The 16,914-nt window shown below is 45.1% G+C and overlaps 1 protein-coding gene across 3 annotated transcripts in view; it reads right to left on the bottom strand.

Moving 5' to 3' along the window:
• Positions 1-16,914, bottom strand: part of daam1a (dishevelled associated activator of morphogenesis 1a) — a 43,652-nt gene that overhangs the window by 17,014 nt on the left and 9,724 nt on the right. The window contains exons 1-3 of one of the 3 annotated variants that reach the window (XM_076987773.1): positions 16,611-16,908; positions 7,546-7,786; positions 1,623-1,712 (exon numbers count right to left, since the gene is read on the bottom strand). In XM_076987773.1, the coding sequence (XP_076843888.1) occupies positions 1,623-1,712; positions 7,546-7,731 (276 nt within the window). In that variant the 5' untranslated portion in view covers positions 7,732-7,786; positions 16,611-16,908. Of the gene's footprint in view, positions 1-1,622; positions 1,713-7,545; positions 7,787-16,610; positions 16,909-16,914 lie in introns of those variants that run through there. The other 2 variants (XM_076987775.1, XM_076987774.1) reach the window with 2 other exon arrangements.

Raw genomic sequence — 16,914 nt, 5'->3', positions numbered from 1 at the left:
TAGAGGGAGTAGGGGTAGAGGGGGTAGGGGTAGTTCTGATTAACAAGGCACGAAAAACTATCATTGTAAACATTAATTTGGACTCTGGTCCCACCATCTCACAGCAGTGTTCTAGGCTCACACGCCTCTCCATCTGCAGACCCTCACCGGGGGACGGGGGGGGGGCACACTGGGTCCAGGCCTTGCAGGTGTGGCTTGTGAAGGTTTAAAGTGATTTTAACAGACTTGGGAAGGTTGAGAACTCAGGAGAGCAAGAGTCTGGTCTGGAGAACATATGGTGGAACACAGAGATATAAGTACATTTACAACAGAAGGATGATGGTTCAGTCAGTCAGCTGATAACTTAAGAGAGAGGCCGGGGGGATGGGGGGATGGGGGGGCAGGAAGAGAGAGACTGAAAGAAAGAGTGAGAGAGAAAGAGTGATGGAAGTAAGAACATTGAGGAGATGTAAGAACATTGACTGTCCCACCCCTGGGCAGTTGGTACTGCAGCATGCTGGGCTAGAACACACAGATGCCCCATAGGCCCTGTTTAGCTGCTGCAGGTGTATTACATTATGGTTGAAACTAAACTCAGTAGGGTGTTAGATCTCCAAGAGCAGACATATGCACCCGTGGGCTATATTAAAACTATAAATAACTCTTAGGACTCTTGGCCATAGTCCCTCTCCCCCTCACACCAGCCAATCAGAGCTCTACATTTTGCATTTTTCTCTCATCATACACGTCTGTGGCTTTAGGTAGTTGAGATTAAAAAATCATCTAGTTTCTGTTGGAGTAAAGATGCATCTATTATAACTATCCCCACCTTCAGTGAGGGAGAGCGGTGGGTGGAGTCTGAGGCCGGAGCAGAAGAGCCTCGTCTGCCCCTACACCCACCAGATTGATACCAGATGCGGCGAAACGGGCAGAACCCAGACAACCTGCTCTCGTTCACAGCCCGTGTTGTACTTGGAACCAGAAGAAGGCGTTACCTCCTAGACACAAGCTCTACGAGTTCCCCAACCAAAACACCTTTAATATATTAGTCGCTTACCGTATCAGCGCATAAGCTCGTATGAATTTCAGCAGGGACACTTTGATCCATTTGCACAGACAACGTGCATGGGGTAAATACTCCCTGAAACCTAAAATGAAAGCCCCTCAGTTGCCCCTCAGAGGGGTCTGAATGAGGACGGGGCAGCAGCAAGTGAGGAGCTGGTGTACATTAAGCCAAAGAGGCACAGGTCATGCCCGCCAGCGCTCAGACGCACCCCCTTCTTAGCATGGTGGAGGTCTGTGGGCCAGGGGACATGAGACTGCGAGTGGATTTCTGATCTGGCTCCCATGAGGGGGAAGACTCTGCTCTTCTTCCTCGATGCCCCTGTCCCTTCTTCACACACCTCATTTTGTCTCGCTTTCCTCAGCCCTCTGTCCTGTCTCTCTCATTCTTGTCTCCATCACCCACTTCATATTCCTCTTCATCACCCTTCACACTCTCTCGTGCTATGAAAACATTTCTAATAGGGCCCAGAGTGTGGTCTGTATACAGTATAGAGTAAGGCAGCACATGAACCCCATCGCGGGGGCAGACGAACACGCCCAGAGACGAGCCTCCGTCAGCGGGTGGAGGGAGCACTCACCTTCTTTTTGCTGCAATATATCTGCCACTTCTTCTCAGCAGGAAGAGCGAACATGGCTTCCCTGTGTTTCTCCGTGAGATCAAGGTCATCCTAAGAGAAAAGACCCAACATGCTTCATCAACTGACGAAACACGAGTTTGCACAGAAAATGCCAAATGACTTCGCTGCAGAAATGCCAAAAGGTCCACAAAATGGTGAGAACACCACCACTTCATTACCTGCTGAGAATTCATTATGCAGCCCACACATTCCCACTGTGGCCGTGATACATGAACATGAACCAGCATTCACAATGAATGTTTTGCATTTCCTAAGTCAACAGGGAACATGGTGATAATGTTCTCACAGCTGCCAAAGACCCAGCAATGAAAACCTTTAATTAGTACCCGCATTCTCCTGCAACCTCGGTCACACTATGATGATGCAATGCTGGTCCAGATGTTTGGGAGCAAGCCTATTAACTTCATGCAGGAGAACCGATTACAGCAGGTCTGTTCACTATCTGGTCGCCTTCTTGGCAGAGTGGACAAGGGGGAAGGGAGACGATGGAGAAGTAAGGAAGGAAATAAAGCACCCCGAACCATCTCTCCAATGGTTCACAGCAGGTTCCCCCGGATGACCTAGAGCAAGGTCAGAGAGATCCTCTCCCCGTCCACAGCCCCCCTGTCCTGATCTTCACACACACACACACACACACACACACACACACACACACACACACACACACACACACACACACACACACACACACACACACACACACACACACACACACACACACACACACACACACACACACACACACACACACACACACACCTCCCTCAGCTCTCACCGTCTCATCTTGTCTGACAGACATTATGTTTTTATCTGTGACTGGCTCGGTCTCCGCCTCGCTCACAGTTCGCTCTAGAGACACTGTCTTCGCTTTCATCCACATCCAGAAGCAGACAGAACCATTGTGTGATTCTTCACACTTCACGATGGCTGGTGCAGTGTGGTCTTTCCCATGTCCTTTTGTTAATGTTTAACTAACTTTTGGTTGCCCTGATCATTAGTCACATTGTTTGAATATTGTAATCAATCAATCAATCAATTTTTATTTATATAACAATTCTTACAACAGTTGTCACAAAGCAGCTTTACAAGTGTCCGAGTCCTAGCCCCCAGTGAACAAGCCAAGGGTGACAGTGGCAAGGAAAAACTCCCTAAGGGCATGAGGAAGAAACCTTGAGAGGAACCAAGACTCAGGGGGGAAACCCATCCTCCTCTGACTGACGCCGGTCACCATAACAACAATTAAAGAGATAGAAAAACAAATAAAATATGGGAAGGATAAATAAATAAATAAATAAATGTATTTATATACACGAGTTCTCTATGTAATTCCTATTCAGTCCTAAACGTCTTGATGGTTGGTAATAGTAGTGATGTGCCTAGCAATGTCATCTGTCTGCATCAGAGAGCGGGAGCGCTGGGGGTTGTAGACTCCTTTGACTGCACTGACCATGCTCTGCAATTTTTAAACTCAATAGCTTTGTGGTGGTATGAACCTCCTGGCTCATGTCTAGTCAGACAGCCTGGTTTTTGTCCTGTGAGCAGGGGAGTGAGTTGGCCGTGGTATGCAAGTCACCAAGATCCCATATTGGCTGATTGATGGAATATTTTTGTCCCCTTATTTTTACACAGATAAACAGACCTTTTTAACCTCCTTTAAATGGATCCGAATATGGATCCATGTTTGTCTGGGATTTTTTGTTCTCGTTTGTTTCAAACGGTCATGTGACGGGCTAAGTGATAACAGGAACTTGCTTTTTGTTGGAATGGAGTGAAGTAGTGACATCGGGGTGAATCAATTCTGTAGTTTATGTTACACGTTGGAGTGGAATGGAGATTTCTTCCTTTCTGTTCTGTTCTGCCTCACCAATGAGCTCAGTGGTGTCACATACCCCTGTCGTAGTGGTAGGGTGTTTCATAATTTATTGTTTTCTATCTTTTCTTTCTTTCTCTTTGAAGGTGTAACTGAAGTTCCTGTTCTGATGTTTGGGAGTGTTCAGTTCTTTCTAAACACCAGCGCTGTTATTCATTTTCTGTTTTCTTACAAGACTTAACAAGAGGCAAGTGGAATGTGTAAACCATGTAATTAAGAAATGAAGATTCTCACAATTAAAAATGACAAGAAAAAAGGTGTAAATTGCACTGGGAGGCAAAGCACCTGGGCTTGATGGGTTCTGTTTAGAAACAGGCCAAACCAAAATGCATGTTGAATCATTTGATAGTGTTTCACTGGTACTGAAATAGAATAAACTAAATCAGCCAATTGTTTTTATTGGGCTTGACTGATATACTGTTTTCTACCCAACCTGACTGAATTGATCCTCCCATACAAATGTTCAGCGTCTGCTTAATGTAATACAGTATGGCCACTCAAAGAAAGATCTTGATGCTTAAATGAGATTGGCCCAGGTGCTCATGAATGTCCATGTTTCGAGGGCAGCTGGGTAGAGGCACACATGAAGAGTGTCCTCGGTCCCCTCTAGTGTTTAGGTTAGTCACTGAGCCTGTATGTAATACAGATATTTAGAGTATGTCTGTACTCTGAAACTATCCAAAATATGGAATTATTTGTGTATATAGATGATATAATTCAATTAGGTTATTTAAATCTCTGTCCTTCCCAGGGGTTCCCATTTCAACTCTGATTTCCACTATGGAGGCAAAATTAATGATGACAAATATGAGGCCCCGTCTCTTAGAAGCTTTATAGATGATGGTGCTCATATCTCATTCAAATGGGCTACATCTGGCTTGGGGGTTGGGTAATGCACTTCTGAATTTGCTATTCCACAACTGGACCTTATGCCTGTAAAGTATCAGGCTGGCTGAGACGCTTCCTTGAGCCAGGTGAAGAAATGAGTGCTTGCGTCTGGACCTGGGTTCCCCTGTAGCATCATCACCAATGACATACCCAAAGTCCCAACTGTGGTCAAAGGCAATGCAATCCTACTAATACAATAAATGTGTGGTGAGATGTTACCAGATTTGTATGTGTAGGGAGTTGTCCCTCAGACCTTTTCCCTATGACATTAAATTGTGTATTCTCTTCTCGGATGTGCGAGAGTATATTTCAACTCTGGTACGATAAGAGAGTTTGAGGCAATGCTCGTTGTTAAGTAACCTCCAGGGTAGCGCTGCACGAGAACACTGTAGCATGTTCAACCAAGAGATCAAACCAGAAGCAGGTTTGTTCTTGCTGAACCTTCCTGATCACGGTATCCCTGTAACTAATGCACAACTCAAACTCTTGAGCAAGCGTCTCATATTGGATAGATGTTCCAGGCCTGCGCCTGTGCATACAAAATCTAGGCCTGCCACTATGAGTCATTGGCACAGTGAGATTCTTAAAGTATTACCTTTGGAACACATAAACTCTTCTATTAAGAGAAGAGAGACGTATTTATATTAGATATGCCAGCCCTTCTTACACTCTCTACCCGACGATAATCACAGATCCTTTTTAAAACAAACACCAGTCGTCTGGCGTCAATCTGCCCCTCCCTAGATTCTTGCGTCATTCATGTCAAGATAATCATAATCATAAATTGATGGATCTGTTCCTTACACCCCCCTTTTATTTTTAATTTGCATTTTTATTATTTTTTTATGTACACATAAGAGTGTATACACATAACTGAGTGTGCCATGTTGAAAATTAAGAAAAGAAAGAAAATTATATATATATATATATATATATATATATATATATATATATATATATATGTAGTATGCCTTGTCTTGACTGAAGTGTGCAGATGTTCGTGAGAAGAACATCTCTCCAACTATAAAGCATGAGGGTGACCTGGACCTGGGCTTGGACTGCAGACAGCGCCACAAGGAACATTTCACTGATAGGTGAGAGGACTCAAGTATTCTGTTAAACACCAGCATATTCTGGGAGCAAACAAGACTATGGTTCCTACCACAGGTTAATGATCCAAACACATCTCAAGTTCCACCAATGGATGACCACAGGAAGTGCAAACTGGGGGTTCTGCCATGACTTTCACATAATCAAATCTGTGAATAGTCCTCTGAGGGGGCAATCTATGAAGGATGGGCAGGAATCTTGCAAATCTACATGCCATTTGCAAGGAAGAATTGCCAAAAATCTCCATTAAGAACTGAGAGACTCTTAGGTGGATACAAAAAGTATTAACAAGCTATGATTCTTCCAGAAGTAGGTGTTACTTAGTAAACACGGCTTTACTACCCTATAGTGCCGACTATGACAGGTTGATCAAATCTTTGCTTTAGACCCTTTATCATTTTGAAACTAACAGATGGAAGTAAACTTGTTTAAAACTGAAGACATGCTATCTTTATGCCTTACAGAAATCAGGTCATCTTTTGTTCGCTGTGCTATTCCTGCTGCTGAACCTCTATGAGGACAAAGAAGAATCCAATGCTATTTTCCTGCACTTTGTTTGGGATTTCCATCAAACTGGAATCTGATTTCTGTAAATACTGCCATTTCTATAAAAACTTTGTTGTGAATATTGTGAACAGTCACTTATAATTATATGACCAACATTATCATTTCATGTTTGCTAAGGGAAAGTTTTCATTTTTAAGTTGGAATGATCAGACCAGAGTATTTATAACCTATAACCCTAAAGCTAACCCCTAACCTTCATGATATTCAAATATGCTGGATGCATTTTGACATTTCTGTGGGGGTTGTCGTGAACAGTTGTGTGATCATCCATGAGCATAGCCTGAAAAGCTAGACACATCAAGCATTATCCAGAACCCGGTTATTGAGTTATTGGCTCATTAGCGGAGGATTCTCCCGTGTTGGAGGGTACAGACAAGCACTGCTTCACTCACTACACAGAGACTCTTAAGATGTGCTGCAGTTACCAGTGGCTTCTATTTTCAAAGAGGACCATAATGACGTTTGAGAGGTTTGAGCGTCTGCTGTAGAGTAACAGAAGAAGCATCAAAACGCTTCACTGCATCAACAATAACAGAAAAATAGCCAAGAAACAAGTTAATAGTATTAAAACTAGAGGAATTTACATGCAGCATACGTCTAAAACGCCTGGCACAACCGCACAAAATTGAGCCCAAATAGCAAAACTGTGTGAATGTGTGTGAACCTCTCAGCTTACTCGTATAAAAAACATGAATAAAAATACATTTCTATATTTTTTTATTCTGACTTCACTCCCTCGGTGTGCAATACTCTCAAGACGCAAGTTTCCAACGCATTACCTTCCCACTTTTACTAAATTTGTTTTGTTTGTTGAGGTTTTATTACATTATTACAATAAGAGCTTTCATTCATTCATTATTTATCACAGTTTTTTGGTATTCTGTATTGCTCTCCCTGTATGTAATATTAGCTCACCTGACACCAAGCAAGAGTATATCATTAGTATTAATCACAGAGCAACTGGCAAGTAAACACAGATTTTACTTTGAGTTGGGCTGACGGCCAGCGCCTGTCCATCAAACATTAGTGTTAATTATCTCTCCACACCAATGACTCATCGACCGCGTCCGTGCGCATGTGCAGGGCTGGTTACAAACAGGATTTTGACCCTGTGTACCAACAGTACGTTTCAGATTAGCCTGCACTTCACCTCCAATACCAGTTTAGATGTAGCATTAGATCTGAAGTGCTACGTCACTGCGTGTTCCATTAGGCTAAGCATTCATGAGGGCCGGTCTACACTTGTATTATGTTACTGTTAAACACATCTGACTGAAGTGTTATGTAACAATGACACAGTTGAAATCAGATACGTAACATCAGAGAGCTGAAGTCAGCAGCTCTGAGGCCCTCTAGGCTTGGAGTTGAGCAAGAGGAGTGGCAGAGGTGCATAAGGTGGGCGTGGTGTGAGGGGGCGGAGTTACTCACCACGAGTTCGGAGAACATGGTGTCCAGCTCGTGGACCGGGGGCATTGGCAGTGTGGGCTCCATAGCTGGTGGGGTGAAGCTGCTGTCTTGGCGGATACGATAGGAGATCTCAGGCTGCTCATTGCGTCTTACGCAACACCAAAGGAAGGAGAGACCCCCCCCACCGCCTCTCTTTCGCGGAACCATAATTCCCGGCGGCTCTGCAGGACCACAAGATGCGCCTCACTGTAGCTCCGGGACCCTGGAAGAGGAAACAAGACAGAGAAAGATTGGAATTGGCACACCACATGCTCTAAGCGTAGTGAACGTGGGAGTCGCCTAAGCGCAGTGAACGTGGGAGTCGCCTAAGCGCAGTGAACGTGGGAGTCGCCTAAGCGCAGTGAACGTGGAGTCGCCTAAGCGTAGTGAACGTGGAGTCGCCTAAGCGTAGTGAACGTGGAGTCGCCTAAGCGTAGTGAACGTGGAGTCGCCTAAGCGTAGAGAACGTGGAGTCGCCTAAGCGTAGAGAACGTGTGAGTCACCTAAGCGTAGTGAACGTGTGAGTCACCTAAGCGTAGTGAACGTGGAGTCGCCTAAGCGTAGTGAACGTGGAGTCGCCTAAGCGTAGTGAACGTGGAGTCGCCTAAGCGTAGTGAACGTGGAGTCGCCTAAGCGTAGAGAACGTGGAGTCGCCTAAGCGTAGTGAACGTGGAGTCGCCTAAGCGTAGTGAACGTGGAGTCGCCTAAGCGTAGTGAACGTGGGAGTCGCCTAAGCGTAGAGAACGTGGAGTCGCCTAAGCGTAGAGAACGTGGAGTCGCCTAAGCGTAGAGAACGTGGAGTCGCCTAAGCGTAGAGAACGTGGAGTCGCCTAAGCGTAGAGAACGTGGAGTCGCCTAAGCGTAGAGAACGTGGAGTCGCCTAAGCGTAGAGAACGTGGAGTCGCCTAAGCGTAGAGAACGTGGAGTCGCCTAAGCGTAGAGAACGTGGAGTCGCCTAAGCGTAGTGAACGTGGAGTCGCCTAAGCGTAGTGAACGTGGAGTCGCCTAAGCGTAGTGAACGTGGGAGTCGCCTAAGCGTAGTGAACGTGGGAGTCGCCTAAGCGTAGTGAACGTGGAGTCGCCTAAGCGTAGTGAACGTGGAGTCGCCTAAGCGTAGTGAACGTGGAGTCGCCTAAGCGTAGAGAACGTGGAGTCGCCTAAGCGTAGAGAACGTGGAGTCGCCTAAGCGTAGAGAACGTGGAGTCGCCTTAGCGTAGTGAACGTGGAGTCGCCTAAGCGTAGTGAACGTGGGAGTCGCCTAAGCGTAGTGAACGTGGGAGTCGCCTAAGCGTAGTGAACGTGGAGTCATATGCACTCAGTGGTGGAATAAGACCAGCAGAAGCTGCTAAGACTGATCAACCATCAATCAGACAGACCAAACACTGCAGCAGACAGAAAGACTGGAGAAAAAGATCCAACTGCACACAGGAAATCAATCACACCCGTGAAGCAATGAATTCTGAGACTTTTTTCTTACTGCCAGTGACAGGTGGTCGTTTCATTCTTTAAAAGTTACACAGAACAGTGAGGAATGAATCCTATATTTCCTTTGTGAAGGTCTGGTAATGAAATAGAGGTTGTGAGCGTGCTCGCTGACTCTCTCATGCCTACAATCTGACATGGCACCTGTGGTGTTCTCTCTATACACCCTGAACTCTATACCATCTCCCCATCAGATGCAGTCTAAGCTAAAAACACCAAGCGTGATGAGAGCAAATGTCTGCACGTGAGGATCTAAACATAATGTTGCTTTGGGTGCCCATGATCACCAGAGCAGCACTGTGGGCCTCCACCTGTCTCAGCGATCTCTTCCAGAGACACAACGGCTACGCTGTGCGTCCCCTTATATGACCTCCAGTAAGCAGGCCTCAAACTGCCTGCACAAGTACACACTTCCTCCATGTCTCATAAAACCTCAGGATTTCAAGCAACGTTGAGACGACAGGCATTTCTTCCCTTGTGTGTCTCTCTCTCCCTCCTCTGAGCAGAAACATGTTGTGATCTTGCCTAAGCCAGACAAAACACAAGTCATCAGCATTTGTAAATCACTTATCATGTTAATAAGGACCCAGAGAGTCATGTCCTGCTGAGAAAGGAGAGACACAGAGGAAGACAGAAGGAAAGATGAGACTGCTCAGAGAGAGAGTGATGGCTATTTTCTGTTCTTCAGCAGATCAAACCGGGCATTATTTAAGAACTCCATTTCCCAGGTCACCCACGTCAGCTTCCAAGCAGGATGCTCACGACGCCTCACGTCAGGTGCGTCTCCAGTGTACGGGTGTGCTGAACCCATCTGAGCCCACACTGGACCTGAAACCAGCCCAACGAAAGCAGGGACATGCACACACCAGGACACTGGAAGGGAGACAATGCTATGTGGACGTCAGCCCTGCTGGGCTCTCCCAGCAGAGTCATTCAACAGCACCTCCCTCTGATCTGTTAACTCCCTGTCCAATAGCTAAACTGACGAGGAGTTTCATTTGTATTTTATGTTATTTATGTTAAAGTAAATTGGCTCATGCGACACCAGATTTTTTTTATATCCTGTTTTTTTTTTCATCCCTACCATGTGGTTTAACAAGTTAATAATAAATTGTTTCACTTTCTCTGAGCATGAGGGAATGTTTATGTCTAACCAAAAGCCTAGATCATTACACCCAAAACTAAATCCAGTGACGACGGCGAGTTTACCCAGACTGTGAGATCGAACTGGCATGCGAGTCAATCTCCCCTGGGGGAGGGGGCACGTTGCCCCGAGTTCCCATGGGACACGTCCTTGCTCACAAGGTTGGAACAAAACATTTCACCTGCCAAAAAAATAAAGAATCCCCAAGCCATTGAGCCAGAGACATCCACCGAGCAAACACTCTCACCAGCGTAAGATGAAACAGGAACTGACCTCCCAAAATGGAGAAGAAAAAAAAAACCACAGTAAAATATTAATAACAGATCTCAGTCAACACACTGAGGATACACCCAAAATAAAGGGGTCTCTCAGGAAGAAAACCTGGATTTCCAGAACTTTACAAAGTCCCCCAAAATGTAAACACCTGTGAGATTTTCAACAAAAGTGTAACATTACAGATGTGCTGACATCAGAGACACCATGTCCCGTGGCGGTCCACACTAGCAGTCATTAAAGAACCGGGCGCAGATGGTGGGAACGTTTTACAACCGCAGGAGAGGCCGTGAGCCACTCAACGAAAGCAGAACCCGGCAAAGGCCCAGCTAAGCTAAACACAGCATTGCCGAAACAAGACACAAGAAAAGCCAAGCCAAGCCAGGATGGATTTAAGTGCTCCAATGAAATAGGAATCTACAGTCGCTGTAAAAACATATAAATACAGACCATCTATTTACCGCACCTTCATCCTACACTCTACATCCTTCATGTTCACCCTTCACAAATCAACTTCCATGTGAATTGCAGGTGACATTCAACCTCAAAAGCAGCATATTACTCTGCAGTATCCAAGAAGGAAGTACAGGACCAAGTGGCTCGCACTACTTCCTCCGAGGAGGAGGTTACCAACCAACGTTTGAGGTTCCTATACCCTTCCTAAGTATTGGCCAGGTCAAAGCTAGACTCCGTAGAGTCAATGGGGGGAAGTCGGCTGGACCTGACTGTATACCCTCTTGGGTTTTAAAGATTTTTTATGAAGAAATGGCACCCGTGTTGTGTGAGATTATTGATGCATGTATACGACACAGTATATTTCCAAAGCCATGGAAAGAAGCTCTGGTCAAAGCTGTTCCTAAGAACAATAGGCCTAATTTTCCAGTTGACTATCGTCAAATATACTTAGTCAGCTGTGTTGGCAAAGTGTTTGAAGGGATCTTAAGAGATGTCCTTCTGGAGGATACAGCTTCCAAAATTGCTACTTCCCAACATGGTTTTATGGCAAGAAGATCAACTGTGACTGCCTTGATCCAGATTCTTCAAAGCTGGCATGAAGCACTTAATAATCAACCCAAGATGGATGTTCATGCAGTGTTTGTTGATTTCTCACGAGCATTTGATACAATAAATCACTGTCAGTTGCTTCAAACATTGGCTGATATGGCCATCAGACACCCCCTCTGGCTTATTGTTAAGAGCTTTCTGAGTGCAGAGGGTGCAGTGGGGTTCCTGTGTATCTGAGCCCTGTGCAGTACCAGCTGGTGTTCCACAAGGAGGACTGTTATCTCCATTACTTTTTGTTATTTGTATTAATAGCCTGGATGCTCATCTGCCTACTTCTCTTATTCCAGTGAAATATGCTGATGATCTTACAATCACAGAGTTTCTGATGGGGTCTCTACCAGGCTTGACTCAGAAAGCCCTGGATTCTGTGTCTAATTGGGGACAGGAGTTCTCACTGACAATGAATGGAGTCAAGACGATGGATATGGTTATTAGTGCTAGACATCAGGATAATATTCCCTCTCCACCATCTCCAATTATTTCTGGCCAAAATATCAGTAGAGTCACCACTTTCAAACTTTTGGGAGTTCAGATTTCATCTGATTTATCGCTCACATATTATCAAACATATTATAAAGACAAGACCAAGGATCCACTATCTTGCAGTAGCTAAAAGAGCTGGTCTTCCATGTGAGGTCCTCAAACAAATATATTTGACCTTTATACGTCCAATCCTTGAGTTGGAAAGGGTACAAAAACGATGCTGCAGGATTATTGGCATCCCATCATCATCTCTCCCACCACTCAGTGAAAGGTGTGATGAGGCTACCCTGCGTATCCTCACTGAAATACTCAATGACAAATCTTCTCCTTTACATGACTTCTTGCTTACAACCCCATTATCCAGTTACTCACTTCGTCGGCAGCGGGAATACGTAGTACCCTTTAGCAGAACCAAAAGACATGAACTCTCTTTTATTCCTCGTGCTCTTACATTGTTTTTTAAGTGACTGAATTACTATTTTATGTTTTAAAGTTAATTTAATTAATTTAGATTTTTATATTCTTTGTTGAATGTTTGACAAATTTCAGGTCTCACTGCTTAAAAATGTTTTTTTTTAATGCTGGCGTGTCCAGCCTTGTCAAATTTAATAAATGATACTCGATACCTGAAGTGAGGACACAAATGTTCTCAGATAACCACAAACCCCAACACAGACAAATACATACACACACACTTATCCTACAAATAAAAGTAATATTATATTTAAACACTTCAGAATCCTCCAGGTTGATCCTCTGCTAATCAACAGTTTTGATCATCCATTCCTGCCTGTACATCACTACAGGAGATCAGTTGTACACTAGAAGAGCTTTCTGAAAATTTTGTTGAACAACTTCAATTACACACACTCCGGTATCCCAGAGCCCCGCCCCAGGGCTTGGGTGTGTAGGCAGGCTGCGTGTGTGTGCTTACCCGCCACACACACAGCGTACTGTTCAGAAAAAGCCAGGTCGGTTCAGGCCCAGAGGCATGCTGGGTACTCTACCCATACCTGTATGATGAACAACATGTTCTACACTGCAGCCAACAGCTCATTAAACACTTTACAAATCAGCAGGTCCACCTCACAGCAGATACAATTCAGGATGAAAGGTAATTATTTGATTGGACATTGCCTGAAGCTTCCTGTCTGTTGTGGTCAAACAGAACAGAATTATGTCCTGGTGGTGTCATGGCCTGGTGGTTAGGGAACTGGTCTTTTGACCGGAGGGTCGTGGGTTCGATTCCCAGACCTGAGGTCATGACTGAGATGCCCCTGAGCAAGGCCCTTAACCCTCAATTGCTCACTTGTATAAAAATGAGATAAAAATGTAAGTCGCTCTGGATAAGGGCGTCTGCTAAATGCCGTAAATGTGAATGAATGATTTTTGCATACATAAGAGAAGCAATGTATGAAGCTGTGTATTGCTAGATGCAAAAATGATGCACAGACGTACACACACACACACACACACACACACACACACACACACACAATAGCAAACATCTGGTGGTCCTCGACACGAACAATGACAGGATGTTAACCGTTTCATTCAGCACGCTGATGGCACAGTTTAATATCCTTTCCAGAAGTGTAAGATAAAAGCTGAAATCCTGATGCGTGCTCACACAGGGCTAGACTGGTCAGGGAGGTACGACCCCAGGAGGTACGACCCCAGAACCACGGGTCATCTCAGCCTCACACTCCTGCATCTTCATCTCTACGCCTGTGCTTCGCCCAGAAGCTCCGTTCTTCTCCTGGTTTGTGGGAAACGTGGGTAGTTTGTACCACATCCAGACATGGAGTCCCACCATCTAGAACCCACAGCAGAAGGTTCTCTGGGTTCATGGGAACACAGGCCCTCCACAGCCCGTTAAACCACTGAACCGCCTGAGTAAACAGAAATGTGAAGGATCCAAACCCAAACACCAATTATTTACAACACCTGTGTGTTGACTGGATGGAGATTTGTGCTATTTGTTGATTGTAAAGCAATTCCCTTGGGAGAGAACCACTATATATGTATAAATTCACAAATTCATTCATTTCCAGTCATGCACGCACACACACATGTACTCACACACACACGTGTACACACACACACACACACACACACACACACACACACACACTCTAAGGGAGTCATCAATAGGCATTTGCTTTCCTCATAGGTACAGCAGACAAAATAGCAAAAACCCCAGGTAACACAGGGCTTAATATAGCCACAGTCTATGGGGAAATAACAACCACCACCATCTCATTCATTTTTTAACTAAAGAGTCAGTTTTTCCAACGTGAGCCATGAACCAACTATGTAATGATTTATCCACTGAACAAGCCAATGCCTCAGTTATGCAAACCCATGACAGTTTTGTGAATGTGGTCCTCAGAAGGAGATTCCCAACAGACACCAGCACTACAGACACCAGCACTACAGACACCAGCACTACAGACACCAGCACTACAGACACCAGCACTACAGACACCACCACTACAGACACCACCACTACAGACACCACCACTACAGACACCACCACTACAGACACCACCACTACAGACACCACCACTACAGATCCAGCTTTGGCAGCTGCAGCAGAACAAGTCAGCAGTTTCATCTCTCACGCTTTCTGGACTTTCTAAAGGACTCGATCAGGTGTCAATAGTTGTGTTCCTAAACAAAACCGGAGGCCCTAGAAGGAGAATACATTTGTGTGTAGAGATGCACATTGCCTTATCTGAGAAGAACGAGCTATAAAATGACTACTGGTTCAGGCTTCTGATCATTCCAGGTTATGAGTGATCAGAACATAACCATGACCTCACTTCTGGGTCATGACCAGGACAGAAGGAACTCAATCCCCAGACTGACCCCAGACTGACCCCTGGTTGACCCCAGACTGACCCAGAGAGAGGTGCTTTAACACCGTTCCATCTCCACACAATTACAGACTTACTGAGCAATCAAATGACATGACAATCATAGTCTGAAAATGTGAACTGTAAAACCTGATCCACACAACCACACCGTGCCTCTCCGGCTTAACGAGGTCATCTTCACTGCTCCATCCACCCCATCACAGGTTCACCCAACGCACTTGGGGTCCATCACCTCCCGAGGTAGAAACCACCTTGTTAGACCTTACATGAGGCAGGTCAGTCAGTCAGGCCTTTGAGGCCATTACACAATACACCACCACCTCCACTCCCCCAGCTCCACAGGATCAATGTAGCTAATGGTGAATCACAGTGTTGTCTGCTTCTGGAATGACTGAACTCAAACTAATCCTGATTGGCCACACGTGATCATGTGATCAGAAAATGTGGAACATTGATAAGAATCCCTCTGCGCAAGTGAAAATCAGATTAGTGAGAGAATGAAGTAAGACCAGAAGCTTTATGAAAATACAATATGAAAACAATAACAATAACAATAAATTAACAATTAACAATAAATAAACCCCCAAACTAACTGTGGGGACAAATGACCTCAAAAGATAAAGGACTACGTTTACGACAATAAACGTCATTTACGCAGTAAAGCATTACCTGAACATTGATAGACTATGTTAATGGTGAGCAGAATGTTGCCAAGTAACTTTTAGCTTTTGACCCAAAGGGACCTCACAAAGAGACCAAAAGCAACTTCAAGGGTTCAGTAGAGCAGATGAGCAGAGACCACGTGCAGGAATGCTGGCAACCTCACAACCTCAAAATCTCACAACCCTTTCAGATGGTTGTCATAACACAATTATCTCTTTCCCACCCTCACTCTTACACACACTCCAAAATACTGTTGCCCCATCTAATCCTGTTTCCACTGAGTAATGATTCTCTGGACACACACACAGACACACACACACACACACACACACACACACACACACACACACACACACACACACACACACACACAGACCAGTAGATTTAGGCCATCCAGCCACCTCCTGACCAATCACATGCAGCGCTGCGATTCAGCGGTGAGGATGACTGCCTGTGTTATTGTGGTCTTCTTCCTCTTCCCTTCATAAGAAAAATAGCAAACATACACACAGCTCAATAAACATCATGTGTTCCTTCACTCATACAGGCTCTCAGGGACATCTACCCAGACTGTGGTGTAAAAGGAGTGTGAGGGAGCGAGAGAGAGAGAGAGCGAGAGAGAGATACTGTCACGCCCAGGTGAGATATGTACACCAGTCTCATTCCATTCATAATAGTCTCCAAGTAGATGTCTTTATGTACAGGAGTGTCATTAACCCTGAGTCACTTTACCAAGAGGAGAGAACAAGAAAGGCAAACACACACACACACACACACCAACCCAAACACCCCCCCCCCCAACTCACACACACACACACACACACACACACACAAACACCCCCCCAACCCACACACACACACACACACCTCCAGCAGGGGCCAAAGAATGATTGGGAATAAAGTTCAGTGCCCTTTCCCCTGTTAAGCATGCTGGAAGCTTCCAACCTGCAATACAGCTCAAATCTAAGCTACGAACCACCAACAACCAGCTAGCAGGGAGGGCAGCTCGGACCAGGACCGCCAGAGAAGGTTGTCCTGTGGGATGAAGGCATACTTACGTCTCAGCTAGTCCGTGTGAGGAAGGGCAGCCGCAGGTAGGAAGACCGTTCTATGTGTTGGGGTGTGAGGTAGAGGAAACAGACCACACCATTCTTACCCACCAGCCTGGGCAGAACCTACCCAGGCTAAAGCAGCCTTCAACAGATGCTGTATTCTCAAAGAGGAGTTAAAAACCACAGTGACTCCCAAAACATCCAGCAGTCCAAATGCAGTTATAAAGCCGTTACAATATGTACCATTTCATTTCTTTTAACGTGTGTAAATATCCACACAAAAACCTCTTGGTGTGCCTCCAGTCTGAAC

The sequence above is a fragment of the Brachyhypopomus gauderio genome, unplaced genomic scaffold (genome assembly GCF_052324685.1).
Source record: "Brachyhypopomus gauderio isolate BG-103 unplaced genomic scaffold, BGAUD_0.2 sc56, whole genome shotgun sequence".
Classification (NCBI taxonomy): domain Eukaryota; kingdom Metazoa; phylum Chordata; class Actinopteri; order Gymnotiformes; family Hypopomidae; genus Brachyhypopomus; species Brachyhypopomus gauderio.
Note: the sequence above shows the minus strand (reverse complement) of the source record. Positions and strands in the feature narration are given on the sequence as shown.